Raw genomic sequence first — 26,729 nt, forward strand, 5'->3', positions numbered from 1 at the left:
CGACAATATAGATAAGAATTTTAAATTCTTGGATCATCAATATTATCTGTTGTCATCATAAATCTATTTCAAATTGCCTGCTTTCGATTTGCTATTGGAATTATAATATTTTCTATAACATTGAGTAACGAATCATTAACCTAACCATATCATCCGGCATCATAATTAACACATCGTTATTATAAATGTTACACATATGTGTTTTCGATTTTATGGTTGTTATTTCATATATTTTATAAGTTTATTAATTTATGATTTATTGCAATGAAGACAAAAAAATTTCATAATTGGGATTTGGGTTTGATGATAAATTTTAAATTATTAATCCATAGGTTTCAAGACTTGTATGATCTTATAAAACGTAAAAAATAGTCAAAATTGCAATTTTTTCTGAATGTAGATCTTAGCGATCGTTTGGACTTTTATCACCGCAAAATTCGTATTATATGGGATAACTCTTTTATTGTGTATAAGTTTTATCAAATAATTAATCTAATAATATCTTTTATCTTGATGAAGTGAAAATACTACCTATTTGGGTATTATTTATTTTATTGATAGAACTTACCATTATATGGATGTCCATACTTCCAGTAACTGCTGGTTTAAGATGAGCATTCAGCACAATAACTCTGAATAAAATCATATGCCCAGGCTTATAGATGGCTTTATCGGTTTGTATGAAAACCGAATAACTCTTTTGTCTGTACATTAATTCAGTCGTATTGTAAAATTGAAGTCCACCTGAACCACTAGCAGTTAGGTTGTACATCCCTGGACCTAGATCGCCCACCTGAAAACGAATCATAAGAGATAGGAATAAGAAAGAAAAAAATAAGAAATATTGTTTAATAAAACTAGTCTGGACCAAGGGATAGAATCAGTGACCAGCATTTTATATTATTCAAAGAAACTTGGAGATTTTTTTTAATGAAGCTAAAATGTAGAAAATGTCGGAATGATCGATTTGTTGTTTATAAACATATGTTTGCTAGAATTTTATAACATACTGGTATGAATACTGAATAAATTAGGGTAGAACGGTGCTTAAAGTTCCTCGGCTCAAAAGGTCCACTACCAATATCTCAAAAACCAGTAAAGTTAAGATTTTTCAACAACAATATTTGAAAGTAGAGGAAAAAAGATTAAGATGTATTATAAACTATTACTTAGATTTTTACGACATCGCTATTAGGAGAAAAACATTAATGTTTGAAAATTCATAACAGAAGTATTTTTTTCGTTGTTAGTTTTTTTCGTTGTGAGCACCGTTCTTGTGGTTTACGATACCTTATTGCAATGTTTAATTCAAGTATACGTTATTTAATTATTTTATAACATGTATTGTTAATTTTAAGTTAAATCTAACAGTTCATTTTATATAACTTCTTTAGAAGCTTACACCTGAGTGGAGTAAAAAGGACCAACGGAGCCTTTACCTGGGTAAAAGGTGTAAAAATTAAAAAATAGTGAATAAAACAGTAAATTGAGTTAAAAAAGCAATTTTATAAGAGATAAATTGAATAAGTTAAAAATAGTTTTTCTAACTCTGCTGATGAATATTTCTGACAAAATACTAGATAAAGGTTATTCTAGCTAAATACAATTTTCTTTACAACCATATTTCTTAAACAATCTTCAATTTCATACTATCTTCTTCGTATAATCCTATGCTTTCTATACTTCTTAACTTATCTTCATTCTTCTTTCTTCTGCTTTACTATCTTCTCATTTCTTCTTCTAGACATTTCTTACTTCTTCTACTATACTTCTCATATCATCTTCTAAGCTCTTCTCTAATTTTTATGCATTCTGATGATTTTACATACATATTTTCTATTACAATTCGTGATTCTATTATAATTCCAAATTAACTACTTAATATTTTTTTTATTCTTGCCGGAGGTTCGAACTCAGAACCTTCAGCTTGTGAATCGGGAATGCTATTCTGTGAGCTAATCCCGCCACAATATTTACAGTGTTGTCTCCGTAAAAATGCACCCATGAAATTTATATTGTGCATTGGTTGAATAAGTTTTTGAAAAGCAGCGAAAAAACTATTTTCTTCAACAATAATGAAGTTGCTGGGGTTTTTAATAAACATAGTCAGATAGTTCTTTGTTCGATACGTGTTATTGTTGTGATATAATTGGTTTGGTTTTCACAATATAGTTGCTCAAGACAAATTGGACCTTTATGCCCTGCCCTACCCTGTATAAAAAACCAAATAATTATTATGAGTTTTTGTTTACCTCAAGCTTCACAATCCTCGTAGCATAGGGCTCTACGTTGACACTTTGCGTGATGTCAACGTTTCCGCCTCCGTCCTGTTTTCCTCCTATGCTGACCGTTACTTGGGTCGGTTGCGAAACCCCTTGCATGCCAACGGCCGCATGGAACTCACTGTTGGGGCGTAGCACCTTAGGGGCTACGATAGTGTAGAAACTGAAAAAAAAACAGAAAAATAGTTGATATAGTACTGGATTAATTGATATTCGTTGTAAACAAAATTATTTCCGAATAATTGGTAGAAGCGCTAATTGTTCAGTTTCTATGGTTTGTTTGATTTGAATGTAAGGAAGGCTCAGTTAGTTCTAAAAATATTTGTTCTAAAAGTTCTAAGTAAATATAAAAATTATGTCATAATTAAGTTACAAAAAAGGAGGAAAGAAAAATTTTTCCCAAAAAACTCACAACAATATTTATAATAATAGATAGTTACTCAAAAAAACTAAACAAAAATTAATTCGCTAATATTTTTGATTACAACAGTATTTTTTTTTATTTGTTTAACCGTTGTTATTTAGTATTGTGTTAAACCAATTTAAATAGTTGAAAGTTAGTTTTTCTATCATAATTGATCAAATTGTTTCTTGGATTCGAAAAATCTTCATAAAAAGTTCTCAACATGTGTTACAAACTTTTTTTATTTGCCTTCAAATTCTGTCTAACAAAGAAACCCTCAGGTTTACTCTTCTGGGTTTTTGATGAAACTTCACCTGATGCTAGAGTTAATCTAATCCCATAAAATATTATAGGCCTATGAGAAGTGGTTGAATTATAAAAATTAATTATGACCAATTAAATCACTTGTCATAGGCCTATAATATTTTATGGAGTGTTTGACTATCAGCCTTATCATCATGCGAAGCTTCATCAAAATCCCAGAAGAGTAATCTTAAGGGTTTCCTTGTATGTGAATATTTAAGTTATATAAAGAACTGAAATGCATATGGCATTGGTATTAGTAATAGATGGTAAAAAACTAAAATAATTTTAATATTTATTATTATAATAAATAAATGATAATACATTTATTTATTCATATTTTTCATTCTTTAAAAATTAGAATTATGTTTATATAATAAAACGGAGTTTACTCATAATATAACATTCATTGAGGAACTTGGTATGAAAGCTTATGAAAGTTTTTCTAAATTTTTTACGATAAGGTAAAACAGCTTATGATATCCGGGATTTTATTATTAATTGCATAAATAACTAATTAATTTAATTATGATTATATGTTCTTATAAAAAGTGTTTTTTGTACACTAGTATGTTTTATTCGAAATCTCAAATATTAATTATCATTTGTAAGTAGTTTGTAAGTATTTGTAATTTGAAATTAGTATTTGTAAAGATGCATATAAAATTTGAATAAACACTCAATTATTAAATCAATTATTTTCTAATTTTATTATGCATTTATTATATATTAACAATATCTATTAGCAATAGCATCTATTTAGTCTATTTAGTTATGAATTTGAAATCTTGTTGAAAATATAAATAACTATTTCCAGGAAATATAATTTAAAATATAAAGCAGTATACGATTAACAACATATTGTTAATAGTAGCTATGTTTCCGAAACGTGATATTTTTTTGCTGAAAATTACTAGTTTTCTGTTCTATTCATTTTGATAATACAAATTGTGATTTGACACGTTTCATAGAACTTTATAAATAAATGTTAAAAAATATAATTAAGATAAAAATTGTTACATATTATTACTATGGTGTTTGGTGTTCATTATTTGCCATAACGTTCGTAAATTGAAAACAGTTTTCCTGGGTTTTTCCTGGATCACAATGATGCTTTATATTAGTAGAATTTAAATTTGAATAATTACCTATTCCAAAAAAATAATAACCAGTAATTCAGATTTATCAATAGGTTAGGCAGAAGTCAATAAAATTTATACGAAAAGTGATTCTTAGAGCTGTCAAGAACCGTCATTTTTAAGAACCGGTTCCAAAGTCCAAAAAGGACCCGGTTCCGGAAGAACCGTGATCGGTTCCAACGCGGAAAAGTTCGGATTGATTCCGGAAAATTCCAGACCGCTCCGGAAAAAAGTCCGGATACTTTTTTCTTATTGTAAGTTATTGTAATGGGCCGAAAATCGAAATTGAAAATTTTTACATTTCTCGACGTTTTAAAGGTTTCTGAACATTTTGGCATGCCTCAAAAAAAATGGATGTGTGTGTGTGTATGTATGTATGGATACAAATTTCCAGTCATGTTTTTGAGCGCACGGATCAACCGATTTGAATGGTTCAAAAAACATTCAATTCCTATTGATAGGGAAAAGAGCTGATTAGTTTTTGGCAAAGGCAGGTCCAGCCGTTACGGAGATAGGGAACAAAGAGTGCAGAAAATAGAAATCGAGTTTTTGAGAGAACGGAGTATCCGAATTGAATGATCTAAAAAACATTCAATTAGTAATTTGGGAGAAGTGTTTATTAGTTTTTGGCAAAGGCAGGCCCAGCCATTTCGAAGATACGGAGCTAAATGTGTAAAAAATGGCAGTTTTTGAGAGAACTAAGCGTCCGATTTAAATGATTCAAAGAACATTCTGCTTGTCTTAACAAAATAATTGAAATTGGAAAAAAAAACATTTTGTTTCAATTTTTTTATCAAAAAAAATTTTTTTTTTATATATCGAAAATAATTCAGATTTTACTTTTAATTCTGGCTATAGTTCTAATATACTTCAAACAAATAATTTTAATCTTGCAATTCAGTTTATATAATTCTTATAAATATTTGACAATGTTACAATATTAATAATAATCTATTTGAAGACATTCAGTATTCCTCGAACATTTCCTTACGGTACGGGAAGTTCCAGCAATTTGCCTTAAGGCACGATGCCATACACCCCACTAGTTTTTCTATTCAGTCACAAACATCCGTTTCAAGCTACGTGTCTCGCTTTTTGTTCTTGAAATTTTTTTTGTAACTCTTTGAATTTTTTAATATAATTATAATTAATACTTTATTGTGCATTACTATTTAGTTATATATTTGTTTGCCATGAATGCAATTCTCAAATTGGAAATTGTATATTCGAATAATATTTAGTCTGCTTTCATTATTAGGTTATATGTAATTTTCTTAAACTTATAAATAACTTATAAATAATTATAAATAATAATAACTTATAAATAATTATAAATTTTTTCATAAACCAATAAATTTGAAGCATATTTTTAGTTTCTTTAGTTTTTAGTTTCTCAATTAAAGATTTCGATATCTATAGCAAGAGCAGTGCTGGATTACCCCATAGGCCCGTGAGGCCCGGGCCTAGGGTGGCACAATTTGGGGGGCGGCAAATTTTTCCGATTTTTTTTTGTCACGGCAATTTATTTTAAGGATTGATCTTGATCTAGATAATTCTCTATGAAATAGAATGTTATTCGTTTTCTAATCAAGAGCGTCTTAAGGCAAATTGCTGGAACTTCTCGTAACGCAACGAAATGTTATGAATACTGTAACATTGTCTAATATTTATAGTAATTATATAAACTGAATTGCAAAGTTGAAACTATTTTATAAAGTATATAAGTGAGATTTAAAACTTTAGTCAGAATCAAAAATAAAATCTGAATTATTTTCGATATACAAAAAAAATTTGTTAGGCAACTATTTTTTTGAAATTGAATTCGAAAAGAAATGACGATTGTTAATGTTCTGCAGATAAATTGATTTATGATTTACATTTAATTCGCTCAGATATAACAAGATATAACAAAAATAATGAAAGTTACTGTAATAAATATATATAATACTGTAATAATGAAAGTCTGTAATAATATATTTGAAAACCGTTTAAAATTTCTCGAATATTCTATTACGGTACGGAAAGTTCCAGCAATTTGCCTTAAGGCACGATGCCATACACCACCAGTTTTATTTTACAATTATATATAAAAACGCACAAATTATAAAGACGCAAATACAAATAAAAACGTATTTAATACAAATAATACTTCACAATCAAATCAAATATATGAATCAAACAGAACTAGATGCAAATATTAGCAGTAATAATTTCGACCATCCGTCACGAAGGTTGAATTATGACTGATTGTGAGGTACAATAACCTTTTTGTATTGCACCCTCTATGGTTCCGAACCCGAAACTATTCAATTAGATAACATTTTTTGAATTTTAGTATCATCTGGTAACAATTCATAGTTTTGTCCCTTTCTGACCCCAATAAAAAAGGTGCGTAATAACAACTAAAATCATTCTGTATTTGGACCTCTCGGTGAGCACTACAGTCAGTGGTAAGTCTTTTAAAAAATATTTATGTATTATGTAATCATTTCGTGCATTCAGTTTCAAATACGTGTCATGGAACTTGTCTTTTGGTTGATTCGATTTGACTTGATTTTCTGTTGAATTATAATTATAAGAATGTAAATAAATTGAAGTAAAAATTCGTCTCTTTAATATTGAACGATTTGCGTTACATTTTCTAATTCAAAATATTAGTGCTGAAGTGTCGCCTCAGTGTTTATTGTTGTGAAAATATTTAATTTTAGCCTTTGAGTTAACATAAATAATTCAATGCAATCTTTAGATTATTATATTTAAATATAATTAAATAATATTAAATTTAAATATAAATCTTATGTTTCAAATATTTACGATTGACTATATTTGTTTTGTTTCAGATTTCATACAGTGTTTTGCGCAGTGGCGGATTGCTTTAGGGATTTATTGTGCATGAATTTTTTTTATTCAATCACATTGACAATTTTTAATTATTTTTTATAATTTTGTTAAATTATAATTTTGAGTTATTTGCGTCCACATTTTAATTTTTTTTTTGTTCGTGCGAGGACTTATTCGTAATTTTAATATCGTTTGAAACGATTTTCGCGTTTAAATGTGTTCCTGTCGCCTACCCCCTACGGCAGGTTCTAGTAATTCGCGATCGTTAATAATTTTTTTTTCATTCGGTGTATGGGTCCTTGCGATGTTTTTCCCAGAAGCAACGCAACCTCATACACTTTAATTTATAATTAGTATTATTTGTACAATGTTTAATTTTTTTGGAATCATTTTATTAGTAGCATGGATGTAAATAACTCGTCTAAAAATCTAACAACTTTGTTAAATAAATTACTTGTTTTTATTTTGACTGATTTTTCTACTGTAATGCAATGAACATATTTTAATTAAATTAAATTTTTTGTGATTGCACAATAAGTCTCCTAAACGGAGAAATATTGAAGACGTACTGTTTGAAGTTAAAAAAAGTATGATGATACAAAACCCTAAATTATATAAAAAAATAATAAAATTAATATTTATTTTAGTGTAAATGGGCCTCAACTAAAGATACCAGGAGGTTTAATACTACAACAACGAACAGAAGATGTTTACCGATATGATGTACCAGAGCACTGGAATAAATACGAGTAGGCTACCACATAGTATTTATAAGTCATTGTCTATTTCATTTTTTTCAAGTCACTTTTCATTTCAGGGTTGCAGAATTAATTTCTCACCGCGACGGCAAGCACCAGGACTGCTAGGAGATTGTGGTGGATTAAAAAGGTTGAAGGTACCCTTTTTGAGGTGCAATGACTGCTACTTGGTACATCTTAGCATTGCGTTTACCAATATACAGGGTTTACCTTGGCGCCCCAATCTGACTTGTAATAAAAACCGGTAATTATCTGTAGAGTGCGTAACTAACTACACGAATGAAACAGAATCTATACTTATTAACTTATTTAATGTTACCTAGTTGTGTTCGTCGTAGGTGCCAAGATATGACTGTATTTTTGTAGTAATGTCTTAAGTCTAAATTCTGATATACTATTGTTTTGGTTGATCAAAAAGCTTGAAATTATAGATGTGTATGATACGGCGTGATGACAAAGGGGATCGCATACGATCGGAGAACCCTCACTTTTTCTGGATTGTGTGTTCTTCGCCCATGGAACAACACACGCACCACTATACACTAACTGCCTAGAGGGCTTGTGTACTTCCGACTCGATTGACTACCTCAGAGGACTGATACTTAAAAAGTGATTGTGTCTTTGTAACGACAGCATGCAATGTTTCCAAAGGGTTGCACAACCTTTAGTGCAAACTACATCCGCCGCCCGCCTATATGGTTCCTGTCGTATGTGGTCCAGAGTCGCGATAAAGACTACATACATCATTTCCAAGGAGTTTCTAAACTAAATCCCCACCTGCCTAAAAGGCTCCTATCGTATGAGGTCCGGAGTTGCGATCGTTTTTTAGTATGAGTCTTCTCAGGTGGTCAATCCAATACGGAGGACACAAGTTAGTGCATTAGTGATGGTTGTGATGTTGTGCCAGGGAAAAAGAACATGATCTAGAAAAATCCGATCGAGTTTTCCGATTTTAAGCTTTCCCCTGCGTAATTATGCCGTTCTATACATTTTTAATCATTTCTAGCTTTATCATTAACCCATCGTTAGTACATTCGAATTTAGGCTTAATGCATCACTATACATAAGTGCGGTCAAGCTCTCGGATCTGTAAACATAACTCGGTAACAATCAATAAGTTGGTAAGTAGATTCTGTTTTAATTGTGTAGTTAGTTAAAATCTCCACTGGTAACTGCAGGTTTTGTTGAGTCGAATTAGGGCGCTAAGGTAAACCCTTTATATTGGGGAGTGAGATGTTAAACATACCAAATAGCAATCTTTACACTCTAACAAGAGTACCCTTAACCCTTTCAGTTCACCTCAATATGGATACCTACAGGTTTTCTCGTATTCATAAGTTAATATTAAGTAATTAGACCTTGGTTAGATATAAGTATATAATATTTATATTTTTGTTACCGGGGCCCCGTTTGTATGTTTGCCCCTATTTTTAGGGGCACTTGTGTTTTTTTTATATCATTTCAGATATCTTTCCAAGAAAATTGCTTACCAAGTGAATACCAAGAACTACTTCCACAACCCATAGGAGAAATTGGTCAGACTAATTGATGTATCAAGACATAAAAAATATTGGCGTACTGCTAAGTAATATGTATAAATCTTTTTTCTTTTTATTTCAGATTTACAGAATTGATTGCTTTTCGCACCACAAAGCACAAGAACTTCCAAATAACTGCTAGGAGGATATGCATATTTAAAGGTTTTTATCCTATTATTGTTAATTTGATCTTATTATTAGTTATGACCATATATTCTTTTGAATATAACCGGGGCCCCGTTTATTTGTTTGTCCCTATTTTTAGGGGCATTTGTGTTTTTTTTTTCCATTTCAGATGTCTTTCAAAGAAGACTTTGTATTGTATGTCTATATGTTTTACCAAGATATACACGAACCACCAAGAGACCACTACCGAATTAAAGGATATGTGCAAGTCGGTACCAACAATTACTTCTGCAACCCATACGAATAAATGTAATGAAATTCTTGTTTACCTCTTTTTAGGTCTTGCACGAGATTTGGCAGAAAATATCAACTCAAAACCAACCAGCACCACTACTACCTTAACTACCGCCTACAACTGAATTGGATGATATGACTTAGTCGAAAGGAAAATTAACTGTGAGATAAGACTTTCTATTATTATAGTAGTATTTAGTTAATATTATATCAGGTTAGGGGACGTTTTGACATTAAAATCTTCGGCCGTACCTTTTTTGGGGTTGTTCGCGTACTTTTATTCAGAGCTCAAAAGGGTGGCGTCATGAAAGAACCTCTCTTATATTTTTCGCGCTCTTCTTTACATTAATTAATTAATTGTCATTTGTCCTTAAACTTCATAGGCTGGGAACCTATGAAGCTTTTTTTCCAAGTGTTTACATGGTGGATCTGGGGGGTACATCATGTAAATGCTCTTTTTTTATAAATTTACAATCACCGCTAAAATACTAAAGTAAACATTTTATATTGATTATTTTCTTTACCACGAGAGGTTCTTTCATTTTTAAAAACCGAAATTTTTGGGTACGTTAGGTCATTTCGCGGGGGTTCTTCTTTTCGCGATATATTCGTGTCAATTAGGTATAATTAGTTTGTAAGTTAGTTTAAGTGGATTAGGGCTGCACAAATCGATACTTAGTAGTATTTACACTATATCCATTTCCATCTGAAATGTTAGAAACGTAAATATGAATAGAAGTATCTATTTCTGTGGCGACACCACATTAAAAAAAACGCGCCTGGCAACTTTACCCCATGGGTGGTGAGGAAAAAAGTTGCATCCTAATTAAGTACATATAATTATCAAAATTAAAATATTCAAATAATTATGTTAATTAATAAACATAAATGTGTCAATATATGTGTGTGCGTCACTGATAATTAACTAATATCGAAATATCTTAAAATAAAATTTTTGCAAAATAATCTTTGCTTTTTAATATGTGATTGTTATTTTTTTTCAGAACTTCAGAAAGAATTATTAGATGCTTTCAGAAAGAATATTGTCAATAATTATTAATTTTGAATTAGTTGAAAAAATACTATAAATACTACAATGCGAAGAGTTATATGGTTTTTGATAAAATATATTTTATCTCTTTGCATTGTAGTATTTTTCAACCTCTAATTCAGAATCAATAATTATTATTCTTCTTAAAAGCATCTAATAATTCTTTAGTATATATGAGATTTAAAACTTTAGTCAGAATTAAAAATAAAATTTGAATTATTTTCGATATACACAAAAAAAATTTTTGAAAAAAAAATTCGAAACAATTTTTTTTTCAAAATTGCTTATTTTGTTCTCTCAAAAACTGCCATTTTTTGCACATTTAGCTAGGTATCTCCGAAACGGCTAGACTTGCCTTTGCCAAAAGCTAATTACCACTTCTCCCCATCATTATAAATTGAATGTTTTTTAGATCATTCAAATTGAATGCTCCGTTCTCTCAAAAACTCGATTTCTATTTTCTGCACTCTTTGCTCCGTAACTCCGAAATTACTATTTAAGATTACTATAACTTACCCAACATCTAAATAATTTAAAATAAATTGTTTTATTAAAAAAGTAAAATTTTGTCTATTAAAAAGGGCGCCTGAACGGATAGGGCCTAGGGCGGCAGAAAGCTTAATCCGCCACTGAGCAAGAGGCGGTTTCTTTTGATCAGGAGAATTTACAAAACTGGCTGCATATAGTATTAAAAAAAACATATTATTAAAAGTTTTACAACAAAACGTCTACTTTCTAATTTCTAAAAACTTCTAATTTTTTCATAAAAAGTAATTTAATTTCTAAATTAACTTCATAAAAATATAAAAATTTCATACTTTGCTAACCTGATTTTTATACCTAATCTCTTCCCATTATGTAATTCGACTCTTGCAGTCAGAGAGCAAGTGGACCTTATGATCATAATATTAGTAAATGTACTAATACATATATATCTAAAGATTTCAAAGCAGAAGCGTACTTTTAGAGCCTGGCGATTGTACATCGACTCATAAATCGTAAAACAACAAATTTCAAAAATTCCTTCGAGTTTGCTAATTAACTTTGAAATATTGCATATTTTAAAATAGTGTTTCGTAAATAAATAACAAATATATAAAATAATATTTACTTGAAACATAAACTAATATATGTTACATAAACTGATTTTTTTTAAAGTAGAAGTGTTTTTATAAACTTCTATATCGTTTGAAATGTTGTTGAAATAGATAAATATTTAGTTTCAGAAATAATATTTTAGACGGATTAAATAAAATGCGGCTCTTGTAGTCGGGTGTTGTCTATTGAAAAAAGTAGGCGGTCTTTCTGAAAACAAGTGTCAAAGAATAATTTGGAGAAGTCATTAAAATCAACTATGGGCTAAAGACTGATGGCTCGCAATGAAAAAATTTGGACTAATACATATAACAATGTTTAATTTCTCGGAAGTAAAAAGCTACATATTTTAAAATATTTCATACTAAAATATTTAACAATTATAAAATGTTATTATTTTACTTGAACAGTATAGAATTTTGAAAAATTCACGTGAGCGAATTGATTTGTATGATATTATCTAATTTAGATAATAAACATTTGTTTCAGGGACTGTATATCAATTTAATGAATTCATATTTTTCTTCATGCGGATCAATCGAGAATAAATCAAGCAAATTTCATAAAAAATCGGGAAACAAGTATCAAGTTAAATTTTTTATTAAAATAATTATTAAAAATTAAACAATCGACAGGATTGTCATTACAATACTGAAATAATATAAATAATTGCTCGTAATATATAAAGGCTCTTTCAATCGTCGCATCTGTTTGATAAGTCGCGTATTGTTTTACACGTTTTATTGAATCAGAATTTAATATTTTGAATATTAAACTGAAATGTACTTAATTTATAATTTATCATTATTATTGGTAAAAATCGTTGTAGATTTAATTAAAATCGTAAATAAAAATATTTTAACGGTTGATTACGAAGAAAATACCCGTCCGATCTTTGCCAAAACTAATCAGTACACTCCCAAATTTTTCGAATAGTATTATTCAAAATCGATTTAGATTTTTTTAAGAAAAGGTTTTGAATCAACAATTATGCACTTTTCTGATAATTCTCAGGATTCTACGTTTGGCGGAACAGCTGACTTTGTTAGAAAGTGAAAGGTAAACTAGTAGTACATGGCATCGTGCCTTAAGGCAAATTGCTGGAACTTCCCGTACCTAAAATTATTTTTTTAAAAAAAGATTTGTTTTAACTTTGAAAAACAGATTTTTGAGAACGTAAATCTTTTGAAAAAATTACCTTATTGAATGATTAGATTTAATAAATATTTTGAACTTTTTTAAAATCAATCGCAATACACGTTAGCTGCGCAGGACCAAAATATCTAAGCGCGTGAGCGCCGCGTCGCAGTCAAACGGATAAACATTGGTATGAAACCCATAGAAATTTGTTACTAATATTATTTATAAAATATATGATAATTTGATGTGCATATGTCTTATGAAATGGTATTAGAAGTCCTGCTTAAGGCAAAATGACACGGCAAATGTGGTCTCTAACAATACAGAACGACTTATTAGCATAATATTAGCCAGTCAGATTTTCTGGCTAAAACAAAGTACTCCTTCGCGAAAGTAATAATAGGTTTAACTTCTTAATTCGATAAAGTTAATTAATTTTGAATCGAAATTAGGCTTTGAAATGGAAATAAATAATGTCTTGAGTTATTAAATTTGAATATTTGAAATGTTCAGTTAAAATTAATTAGAATTATAAATAATAATATGAGATATAAAAGTAAAACGTTGTAGGTGACTAAATGATACAAAAAAACATGGAACCGTCGCCGGTTCCCAAAATTTGGGAACCGGTTCCAGAACCGAAATCGCGCTGGACCCGGATCCGTTTATCACTGATTCTCTTCATTTCAAGGAAAAAATGCTTTAAATAATATATATGAAAGAAGCGATTACTTTAGATTAAATGATCTAAAGTAATCGCTTCTTTCATAGATTTTGATTTCATAGATATCATATTTTCTTAAATTTGCGGATGAGAAGTTTTGTATTAGAGAAAAAAATTAGCAAACGATAAAAATAAGCCTTTACTTATTTAACATTCATGCATGATTGAAGATAGGTTTTCTATCTAGAAAACTATTAAGAAAGATAAATATATTTAGTTTTGGGCACTAAATATTTTTATTATATAATATAAACATACTATAGTATGTATATAGTAATATATATTACTATATACATACTATATAGTATGTATGTATACATAAAATATGAAGTCTTTAGCCAACCGGACATTTAAAAACCAAATTTTTTGCGCATCATTCTATTGGATACTTTTAATAGTAATTATATTCCTAATCGCAATAAAAAAATATTACCGACCTTCAGAAATCGCAATGAACAGAATATGAGTGATAATTCATTTGACATAATGTGTTATGTATGGTTCCATTTTTAATTATAACCATTAATAATACGTTATGGCTTAATTACTCGAATTAATCGAGATTTTTTGTGCACATCTATTCAGTATGTGATACATAGCTGGTGAACTTACAAATGGAAACTAGTTTTATTATTTTGTGAATATATTTGTTATGTAATTTGAGCATTCATAGTAAATATGAATAGAAATATTGACTTTGTGATTTTATTAAAATATTTTAACTGACAAAAAAAATTTATATATCTTGTAGAACTCATATATGTCAGTGCTTTATCAGAATAGGTATCATAGGTATGGGAACATAAATATACCTATATTCTAGATTCTGTAATTCATATACCATCTATACAAAGAATATGAATATATAAAGATTACGTATTTTTTAATTCTGGTTAACGGCAAAGACAAACAAATATTCGATTCTTACAATCCTAAGTAATAAGTAGTTACACGATTTTAATGATTTTTAGTTGGCCTTACAAATCAATACAAACTAGTGGGGTACATGGCATCGTGCCTTAAGGCAAATTGCTGGAACTGCCCGTACCGTTATTAAAAATCTTGGTACGGAGCCCAGAAAAAATTACTTATTATTAAAATCTCTATAAAATATCTGATAATTTGATGTACATACGTCCAATAAACATTTTTGGCCGCAAAATGACATTTCTTTAACTTATTTTTATTGAGAGGTCCATAACGCTGAACCTGCTTTCCCAAAAATTTAATCAGTTCATCATCTTGTCATTACTACTAAAAGGTTTTTTGAACTATTAAAATCGGACGCTCCGTTCTCTCCGTAAAAACTGAGTTAACGTTTTTGGCACTTTTTGCCCCGTATCTTCGGAACGGCTAGACCTGCCTTTGCCAAAAACTGATCAGCACGTCTCCTTATCAATATGAATCAAATGTGTTTGGAATTATTCAAATCGGTTGATCGGTGTTCCCGAAATCGTCGACGAAACTTTGTATCCGCACACACACACACACATACACACACATAAATCCATTTTTTCTAAGGTATGCCAAAATATTCAGGAACCTTTGAAACGTCAAGATATATAAAAATGTTCATTTTCGATTTTCTTGCGATTACTATTACGGGAAGTTAAAAATGACTAATAGATATTTTGTATATCATATTAATTTTGATCATCAAATTTAAAATATGGATGTGGACTTCTAATATAATTCAAAACGTCGACAAATCTTTCACAACCTTCAAATAACATTCTGACAAAATCTAATTAGGTAATATAATTATTATTATATAAGAGGGCAGAAAAACAAATGACAATCATTTTATATACATGATGTATTTGATAATGATTGAAAACTAATTTGAAATTACTTGTAAGTTACACTTTTGCTATAAAATTATTCACTTTTGTTAGCACAAGACATACATCAATTGTGTGCCCTGAGAAGCTCGTTAAGATGGGCTTTTTTATAGAAATTTTCGGTATCTTATTGTGGGATATAAGTAATATAAAGTATCAAGTTAATCTTTATTATTGGTTGTTAATATAATTATTTTGTGAAAAATCATGCGGAACTCCAGAATTTTATATCCAAAACCTCGCTGTATAATATATGCATGTAGTTCTTAAAAGTAACATTTGATCGTAAACAATTCTTGAATGTTGTCTGCTATATTGTTCGTTTTTTGCATGAGGGAACACGACTTGTATATAAAACAATGACATCAAAAGTTGTCACTTGGCGCGAATGTTCATTGTACATTGTGTTCGGTATAATTCTTCTGAGTTCTTCCTTTTATTATTGCTCGCGAATTCTCGCTTTGTGCACTGACCTTGGCGCACAGAACCGTGTCGAAACGTCAATTCCACTTCGATAACAATTTCAATCCTATTTGCAACATCGAGCAAAAAGGAACGAATTCCATATTCGCGAAAAAGGCTTATTTTATATCAGACTCAACTTCAACAACTCCAGCAACAAAAGGGGCGTTTATTAATCACGTAAGGATTTCAGGGGGTGGAGGGGGTTATACAAAAAATTATGAGAAATCACGTGGGTAAAAGAGGGGCCTTGTAAAATATCATGTGTATTTATTTTTTACCTGAATTAAAAAAAAAAAAACATTTAAAAAAAACACGATTTTTTCATAAATTCGGCAACTTCTTCCGAAAAATTTTTGTAACTAAAAGTACACATGTTTGGTGGAGGAGGGTGTAATTTCAAATATCACGACGTATAACTAAAGAAAAGGGGGAGTCCAAAAATGCCTAAAAATCGATCATGTGATGGATTGGACGCACCCAAAGCAGCCAAGTGACTAAGATACTCTTTGATATGAAGTAGCCAAGTGACTAAGACAACTTATTACCTCAACTGTTCTTACATTAAAATATAATGCCTTATAAACCAGAGAAGTCTTAACTGTAGCTATGAGGATAAAAATGTAACTATGCACTTGAACACACCAAAGGGTATGGGCGTGTTTCCATACAGAATTGGCCCCACCCTACAAAAAAAACTTCAAGATAATATTCAATATATTCATGACTAAGTTAGTATACCATACTTGCATTTGTATACATTGCTGTAGCATGAATAGTAATCCTATACCGATATACTATTATTATGTATATTTTTTATCAATCTATTTTTTATTTATTTAGTGGTATTAATAATTAATATTTATACTTAATAAATAATAATTAATAATTAATTAATACGTAGTAATTAATCAATAAATTATTAATGATGATTAAATCATATAATATACTTGTGCAATATATAAATAATATATATTTAATTATATAAAAATATAGTTATTATTATTACATATACATATGAATATAAATTATTCAAAATATAAATGTATGTATCTTGTGTTTTATTAAAAATGTTTTAATTTATCAAGACGCGCGGCGAGCAATGCTGTTGCTAGTCGTTGCAAATGAGAGACGACTTACACGGGTGCTATGTGAGCGCGAGCTTGTACTTGCTCAGGTTTTTTCTACTTTTGAATGTGTTCTACACATATGAAATAAACAAATTTTGCACACTAAAAGAAAATTCAATAGCCTTTCTAATGATGCTAATTAAAAATTAGTCCAAACACCGCACTACCCGAAAATTCAAACAAAAATTATTTTCACTTTTTCTAGCACTAACAAATAATTTTTCCACATTATTTGTTATGAGCAACATAGACAAGATCAGTATAAATAAAATGGCCGTTAACAGTTTTTTGATATCTCTCATATATTTCCGACAAAAAGTGAGTTTGAAAAAAGGGGCCACTTTCACATGTTTTCACTGATATCTCGGCCAAATGATGAGCTACGGATTTGAAATTTGGTATATCGGATTTTCTCAAAAATACCTATGAAATGGCATCAAAATTATTTAAATACCAGGGTGGGGCCAATTCTGTATGGAAACACGCCCATACCCTTTAAGCATGGATCGATTATTTGTTATATCACATCAGCAATAACCCCTTTACCATCGAGAAATTCCAACCGAATTATTTCAGACATTACTACGACTTTATCTATTCTAATGCGGATTTTTTTTTATTCCTATTGAAAACTCTTAAATTTCTCGGACCATCTAATTTCTGTTGGGACTTTTTGCGATACCAAAAACATTGGTAATCATTAATTTATGCATTTGGTATCCTCACATCAGCAATAATACCATTACTATCGAGAAATTCCAACCTATTTATTTCAGGATAATCACAACGTTGCATGTGTATATTAATTCTATTTATTAAATATTATTTTATTCCTATTAAAAACTCTTTAATTTCTTGGACCATTTTTCATCTGTTTCTATTGGCACTTTTTTGCGATATTAATAGCATTGGTAATTGGTAGTCACTGATTGGTAATCATTGATTTAATCAAAATTGTAGGGGTTTCAATATATCGGTTATGATCAACTTCATGAACTCTGAAATTCATCTATAACCCTGTTAGTAAATACATTTTCTAGTCTTTATTGATTCATAATTATCATTCTGATAGTGTTTTCTATTACATGGTCACTGATTGCCTTCATTTTTTGGGATTTTGATAAAATAATAAGCATTGGACTTAGACAGGGCCGCAAAAAATGCGAGCGCACGCATTAGGGGGCGCTAAAACGAGATTTGGATATGAAATTAATAATATAGTTTTTTTTTATATCATTAAAAAAAATATAATTTCTTTGCATCTTTTACTAATCTTGGACAATATTTTTTAAATTTAACTTTAAAACAACAAACAAGGAGAAGTTTACGGTGTAATTTTAGATATTTTAAATACTGAAAAATTAAATTAAAATAATCCAACATGAAGAACTAGTGTTATATTTAATAATGACAGATCAGATCTTTTTTGCTTTGTATGATTTGGTCAATAAAATAAATCGCATAAAATCCCCTAAATAAATAAGTAAAATGTTTCAAAACCCAAATATTAATTTTACACATACATTAGAAATAAATAAAAATTTAAAAATATTCTTGCAAACAATAATAAACATACTGAAATTTTTGGATGTCCAAAAAAGTTTAGATTGAAAATAAGAATTTAAAAATAGTTTGGAAGTACGACAGCGATAGAAGGCACTACAATTTGATTTTGAGCACCCGCAAATCGCCTTGATGATAATCTTATAAATAAGAATCATTATATTTTATGCAATTATATCAAATTATTTGTGTCTAAATCCAGATTTATCAAAAATTATTTAAAAACAATAATTTTGATGATAAACTGTTCAAATAGTTAATAATTGTAAGGGGGGGGGGGCGCTAAGATACTTGAGAAATATGTGAATTCGTAAAGAGAATACAGGAAAATCAAAAGATAGTTTGTTAAACATTTGACGGTAATCTTTCATATTGTTACAAAGTTTTTATAGAAAAAAAATTCTGCAAATAAAATAACGTGTGGCAAAAGAAATATGTTTAAGTAATTCGATAGACAAATGTGGTCAATACCACGCTATTACCAAATTTTGTAAGTTCTCAAATAGAGATATTTAAAAAAAAAATTGTTGATCTTTTTTCTGTATAGAGAGCTTTTGAATTATTTTAATGCATTTGTCAATGTCTTTAAAATAATAAACAAGACCAAGTCGATATAAATTATCCTTGATACGATGCATTATACTATGTTAATTTCAAACTGAATATCAATTGACTTGAAATTCGAATTTCAGATTAGAGTAAAAGATTCTATTTTTGCTACCTTTTTAAACAAATTGTTTTATTAACATTTCTTAGACAAATGACGCATATTAGCGGAACTCGTAGGTTTTTCTGCACATATGCATTTTCTTGTCTTTTGTAAGATTCAATAATCATTAAATCGCGTCACGTTGAATACTTTGTCATGTAACATATGTGACTGCGTGGTAATAAAAATTCATATATGTTACTTCTAATGACAATAGTTGGTAAACAAGTATGAATAATAATGTTTGAGCAAATTTATTCAATCAATAGAATAGAGAGGCTTCATTATTTTCGAAAGAAAATAATGAAGCCTCTCTATTCTATTGATCAATTACTAAGAGTTTCTTCTGTGACTGCTCTGTGCAAATACTTATTTCCTAAAATACAAGTATTTTTTATGGAATCATAAATACTTGTAATATGTGTTACAATTCAAAAGAATTCAATAACTAGCACATTGTAGTATAAAAAGCAAATATATTTAATTTGCACATTTAAAATCTATCAAGAATATAAAATGCTCAATGATACAGAAATTGTTGAATGGTATATAATTTTCACAAAAGCTCATTATAATTAGTTTCCTTAGCTGCAAAATATACTTTGGGCCAATTAATAGACTTTTTCAATAATTAAAATAATAGTTCAATCTTCAAACATAAAATTTTCCCAATATTAATTGTTTATTATGCTCTTACTTATAATGGGCTTTTGTGTAATTGTGTATTTCGTATGTATATTTTGAAAACATAAAATAATTTCACTTTAATGCATTTATAATAGCACATTGTCTTTTAAGAAAATTATTTCATTTCATAACTAGAACTCTTGTTCGTCATGGCTTAATCAACTTTTCGCGTCATGTCCTCTCGTAATAAGGGATTTGGTGTAACTCGAACAATTTGCAATTGTAAATGACAGATTTTTTAAAAATAAAATATAATAAAAATAATACTGCAAATGCCTATACTTTAGTAGATTGTATGAATAACTACACGATTTAGCAAAGATGCTAAAAATAATCGCTTCAATTGAAAAAATTGTTACAGATTTTGCAAGCCATGCAAAATAAAAACGAAGTGAATAAAATTATATTTAAAAAATATATATCACAGTTATACGCATTAATTAAATTTTGACAAACGTCAAAAAATTAACGAAAACATCTATATTCAATTTACTATAATTTAAATTAATAAAACAAGATTCTACAACTTTTTTTGTCAACATTTTTTACTCTATATAGATTGTTAGAATGATTCACATTGAAGATTTTGTTTAAATTATAATCCCATTTGTATTTCACAAAACATATTATAGTTATATAACTAGACTATGAACAATTATACTTTTTAGCAAATATGATAAAATTAAATGCTTCAATTAAAAAATTGCTACTGATTTTACAAGTCATGCAAAATAAAATGAAGCGAATAAAATTACATTAAAAAAATAGATCAGAGTTATACACATTATTCAAAATTTTGATAACCGCCAAAAAATAAACCAAAACATCTATCTCCAGATTTACTATAATTTACATTAATAGAACAAGATTCTGCAATTTTTTTAAGCCAACGTTTCTCGCTGAATGTTAGGATGATTTGCATTAAAGATTTTGTTTAAATTAATCTCTTTTTTATTTCACAAAACGTAATATATTTTCTATGAATAATTAAACTTTCTAGCAAAAATGATAAAATTAATCGTTTCAATTAGAAAATTGCTAATGATTTTGCAATTTAAAAAAATAGATCAGAGTTATGCATATTAACTGAATTTTGCAATAAAGGATGATTTGCATTAGAGAATTTGTTTAAATTAATCTCTTTTGTATTTCACAAAACGTAATATACGTTCAATGAATAATTAAACTTTTTAGCAAAAATGATAAAATTAAATGCTTCAATTAAAAAATTGCTACTGATATTGCAAGTCATGCAAAATAAAATAAATGGAACAAATTAAATTAAAAAAATAGATTAGAGTTATGCATTTAAATTAAATATTGATGTCTGTCAAGAAGTGAAGAAAAAACATTTATGAATACATCAATATTTTAAATAAATAAAACAAGATTATGCAAATTTTCTCATGTCAACGTTTTTGGTTTAGATTGAAGATTTTGTTCCAAATGATCTTTTATATTTTTGCAATTTAAAACTTGCAATAAATAGTATCAATCAAGCATTGGTTCGCTCTATTCTTGTAAAAAATTACTAGCAATTAGTGAAATTTTAGCTGTTTTTATAATTTTTAGAAAATTTTACTAGACTTTTCCTGTATGCTAGCCGTCTTTCTATGGTAAAAATGCCAACAATTTTGGTTTAAATTAAAGAATTTGTTTCAAATAATCATTTATATTTTACAAAATTTAATGGACAAACGTTCATTTATAATTGTAATTTAAAGCTTGCGATAAATAGTATCAATCAAGCATTGGTGGACTTTATTCTTGTAAAAATTTACTAACAATTAGTAGAATTTTCACTGTTTTTATAATTTTTAGGAAATTTCACTAGACTTTTCGTGTATGCTAGTCATTTTTCTATGGTGGCAATGCCAACAATTTTGACTTAGATCAAAAAAAATTGTTTCAAATAATCATTTATATTTGACAAAATTTAATAGACAAATGTTTATTTATAATTGCATTAACAAAATAGTAATATTCTTCCTGATTTTATAATTACAAAATTTTACTAGACTTTTCATGTATACTAGCCCGCTTTCTATGGGCACGATGTCGTAATAAATTTCGCCAAATTTATGTATTGTCTTAGAAGACATCGCCGGAATTTCAATTAGCAGTATGACTTATTTCAATTATGACAATGTGGAATGCTCAACTGAATTTGGGTAATTTATTGTTGTAGAATACGAGCAACAGTTATTTTTTTGTGAGACCTCTATTTCATGTTTTGCTTTCAAACTGGCAAATTAGCCAAATAAATAGTCTAACAACTGGAGACGTATTGACGAAAAGATACTAGTTAAGACACAAATATTGGGTAAAAGAAACAATTAGAATTCTTATTTGAAAAAATCAAATATGTGATTGCTTTTTTTGGAAATTTAAAAACAATATTTGAAAATAATTCTTTCAATTATTTTACTTTCAAATTTACATATTCTGCTTTAGAATTCAAATTAGCATGCTATTTTAGATAATTAATTAATATAGAATATTATTTAAAATGAATATTAAAAAAATAATTAAAAATTCAAGTATAATAGTTAATATTTGTTTTTTGATGGCATATAATTTAGATAAAACAAAAAAAATAAAAATATTCATATCAATATTAGTAGTAATTCGAGAAAAATTCGATATACAATATGAGAAAACTCTTTAAAATGAAACAGTTCTTAATATGAATAATAGAGTTATTCAATAATAGATTGAAGACATTTGCTATTTAACATATACTCTTATAAAGGCTTAAATAAATATATATTTATGGATGCTTTAAATTAATATTAGACTGAACTATATATTATATTTCTATTACAACTAAAATATTATATTTCTACTAAAAATTGAATTAAAATAACTTACCCTGCAGAATACGCCGTTGCCAGGCAGGCACATATTAAAATTATCCTCACAATCATCATCTGTAATAAAAAATACTAAATAAATATTTATTTAATAAATTTTGCAATATTTTAGATACACAGTTTGCAAAAAAAGCGACTCTATCAATATTTATTCATAAATAACCAATATTTATCAAGAGACCACATATGATAATATTAAATTATGATTCATTGCATATTTCAAATAAACCAATATGGAAATGAAAATATATTATGGATAATTGTCATTAATACTCATTTGATAAAATATTAGTTGTTTGTTTATAATGTCAATTTTATTTACATTTGTTCAAATAATTATGGGAGAAATGTTATATTTAATTTGGTTTTTTATCGTTGAGAATTATTTGTTCTGGATGGTTCTAATTTTTTGATGGTTTTAGATTTTTATTATTTGCTTTTATTTTATATTAAATCATCACACTACAGATATTATTTTAATGTAAATACTATCCCTTGTACTCTTTTTTATTTAAATTTATGTTATTGCTCATTATTATTACTAAATGGTAAATTATTTAACAGTTGTAATAAATATTGCAATTAAAAAAAAATCCAGAAATCTATAATTATTGAGCAGGGACAAAGTTTTACTAAATGCTATCAAGTTAAATATATAATAGAGTTCTTATATTTGACAATATTATATAGAAAATTAAACAGTTCTTATATTTTAAATGTACTAAACCATATGAAGTCTAATTTTGATAGTGTAAATCCCATGCATAGATGCTTTTAATTCAGGAGAATTTTTATGTATAGAAAAAAGCTATTATTTATTTATTTATTTCTATTTTTTAAATATATAGCCCACAGATTTTTTCCAAGAAGACTTAAAAATACAATTACTAATTATTATAATAACATGTTTCAGCTAAAAATATTTAGTTCAAATAGTGGATTATAACAGAAACTTTTTACTCTAATTTACTAAAATATATAATCAGCCTCCATGTTTAGTTAATTTGCTTCAAATTTTATTTTAAGTCCTAGCAATAACATTAAAGACTGGAAAAAAGTTTGATTTGAATAACGCGTTAAAAAATAAATGAAGGATTTTTATTGTAAAAATCTGTCTCAATCTTTGAAAATCAGCTCATAGGATAATAAAATATTTCGTTTAGAAAAAAAATGATAAAAGATTATGATATCACAAATTTCAGTGAAAGAATGAGATGCTTAGGTTTATTTTACTATAAGTAATGATAAGTTGAAATTGGTTTGCTTTTATGATTAATTAACTATATCTATATAAATCTATTATAATATTTATTTTTGATAAGCAATTTGATGAGAAACTCGGCGAATTCGTGAAAAAATAACAGTGGCAAGTTTTTTCCTTATGAATTGTAATTGTTTGTCTCATATCATAAAAATATTAGTTTAATCCACATCAACATACCAAGATATAAATAAACAATACAGTCTATTTTCATTTACTCACAATCCAAATATAGTTCACACACTTTTCACATCTGTCAATCAACAATTAAAAAACGCTTTATTACCGACGTCCCACTTTTTCAGAATAAGAAAATTAATTTTATGCAAAATATTGTTCTATTCTGAATCATTATTACAACAATTTGTATGTGCTGTTGTATTAATACTGATCAAACAAACATTTTTCCACGTAAATATTAACGAGCGTGGTATTGAATGAGCCACAGTATTCAATACGTAATTAAGATGCAAAAGAATATGTTGGTGACTATGAATCAGTAGGTGGAAACATTTTTTATCTACAATTTCATACCATCATAACATATCTATTTGGTAAAATCAATTATGGAATTTGAGCAAAATTTGTCAGATGTTGGCTGTCTCTGGCGTATTGCAAAAATTGTTTTGATAATTTAATACAGCAATTAATTATTGCACTTAATTATCATTTAAGAGGTTTCAATTTGCCTTTTCAAAGTTTTTTTTTATAATTTTTTGTCAAGTTTTGGGTCAAACTTTGATAATATGTTATTTGGATGCAGGATTCGATCTCAGGGGATGTCCATTAATTACGTGATCGACATTTTGAGGGTTTTTGGACCCATCCTTCTAAATTAATTATTGCACTTAATTAGTATTTAAGAGGTTTCAATTTGTCCTCTCAAAGTTTTTAATAATTCTATGGCAATTTTTGGGTTAAACTTCAATAGGATGCTATTTGGATGCCCCTCAGGGGATGTCCCTGAATTACGTTATTGACTTTTTAAGGGTTTTTGGACCCACCCTCCTCCTTGGAGATACGTGGTGATATTCAAAATTACCTTCCCTCTCATCAATCAAATATATTTTATGTATTTTTTGTGATCAGAAAAAATTGTAACATTTTTCTTTTTTTTAAATGTTTGGATTTAAAAAAAAAATCTGTTAAATAATAAATATACGTGATATCTTACTGTACCCCTCCCTCCTCACGTGATATTTTGTGATTTTTTGTAAAACTCTCTCATCCCCCGAAAAACGTGATTAATTAACGCTCTTATATAATGTGAGTATCCTTTTGAAAAATGTGATGGTAAAATAAAGGCACATTATAGGGTTGGTAAATAAACAACATTTGCCACACTTTATATTAGGACACTAAATTTTCAGAAAAATTGACTTCGATTCAGAGCCCAATGAAATTAAAACAGTAAAGCTAATCAAAATTAATTACAATTTTTTCTAACTTGGTTCAGTTTTAACTCACCCTTTAGTAGAACTCCATGGCTTTTATTTGTTAATGGTTATATCTATTTTACTAATATAATATGTTATTCGTAATTTGATTAACTTCCATTAATCGAAAATGAAAATTGTTATATATCTGTACGTTTCAGAGGTTTCTGAATATTTTGGCATAACTTAGAAAAAATGGATGTATGTATGTGTGTGTGTATGTGTGTGCGGATACAAATTTTCGTCGACGATTTCGGAACACGGTTTAACTGATTTCAATTATTCAAAAAACATTCGATTCCTATAGATAAGGAGACGTGCTGATTAGTTTTTGGCACAGGCTGGTCTAGCCGTTTTGAAGATACGGGGCAATAAGTGCCATAAACGCTAACTATGTTTTTAAGAGAACGGAGCGTCTGATTTTAATAATTCAAAAACATTTTACTTGTATTGACAAGATGAAGAACTGATTAAGAAATGTTTGGGAAGGCAGGTCCAGCGATTATGGACTCTCAATAAAAATAAGTTAAAAAATGTCATTTTGCGGTCAAATATGTTTATTGGACATATGTACATCAAATTATCAGATAATTTATAGAGATTTTAATAATATGTACACATTTTGTGGACTTTTTTTGGGTTCCGTACCAAGATTTTTAATTACTGTACGGGAAGTTCTAGCAATTTGCCTTAAGACACGATGCCATACACCACTAGTTTAAATTTAAAAATATGTAATACCAAAAAATCCATATTCGAGCATCATTTATTCGATAATCAAATGTTGGTAACCTCAATTTCAAGGCACGTACCTATCGTTTTTGTACCACATGTACAAACAATACATATTTAAGAATACATTGTTATACTTTGGGAACAAAATTGGATAATCACATGTATTTTACTATGTGCCAATTTTTATGCAAAACTTTGCTTTTGTATATTCTTAAAATATCGGAAAAATCCAATCAAAAATTTCCGATAATCATGTATCTTTTGAAAATCTGCGTAGAATTTTAAATAGTTTACCAGATTTTTAAACATTCACAATAGATAGTCAAATTGCGTATATT

At 28.3% G+C, this 26,729-nt stretch overlaps 1 protein-coding gene across 1 annotated transcript in view; it reads right to left on the reverse strand.

The window, feature by feature from the left end:
• Window positions 1-23,013, reverse strand: part of LOC113373788 (CD109 antigen-like) — a 43,382-nt gene extending 20,369 nt beyond the window's left edge. The window contains 3 exon segments of the mRNA XM_026614062.1: window positions 569-793; window positions 2,253-2,445; window positions 22,958-23,013. Of these exon segments, the coding sequence (XP_026469847.1) occupies window positions 569-793; window positions 2,253-2,445; window positions 22,958-23,013 (474 nt within the window).
• Window positions 23,014-26,729: the final 3,716 nt, after the last annotated feature.

The sequence above is a fragment of the Ctenocephalides felis genome, unplaced genomic scaffold (assembly GCF_003426905.1).
Source record: "Ctenocephalides felis isolate EL2017-DRISC unplaced genomic scaffold, ASM342690v1 CF-g0.4_SCAFFOLD_01604, whole genome shotgun sequence".
Taxonomy (NCBI): domain Eukaryota; kingdom Metazoa; phylum Arthropoda; class Insecta; order Siphonaptera; family Pulicidae; genus Ctenocephalides; species Ctenocephalides felis.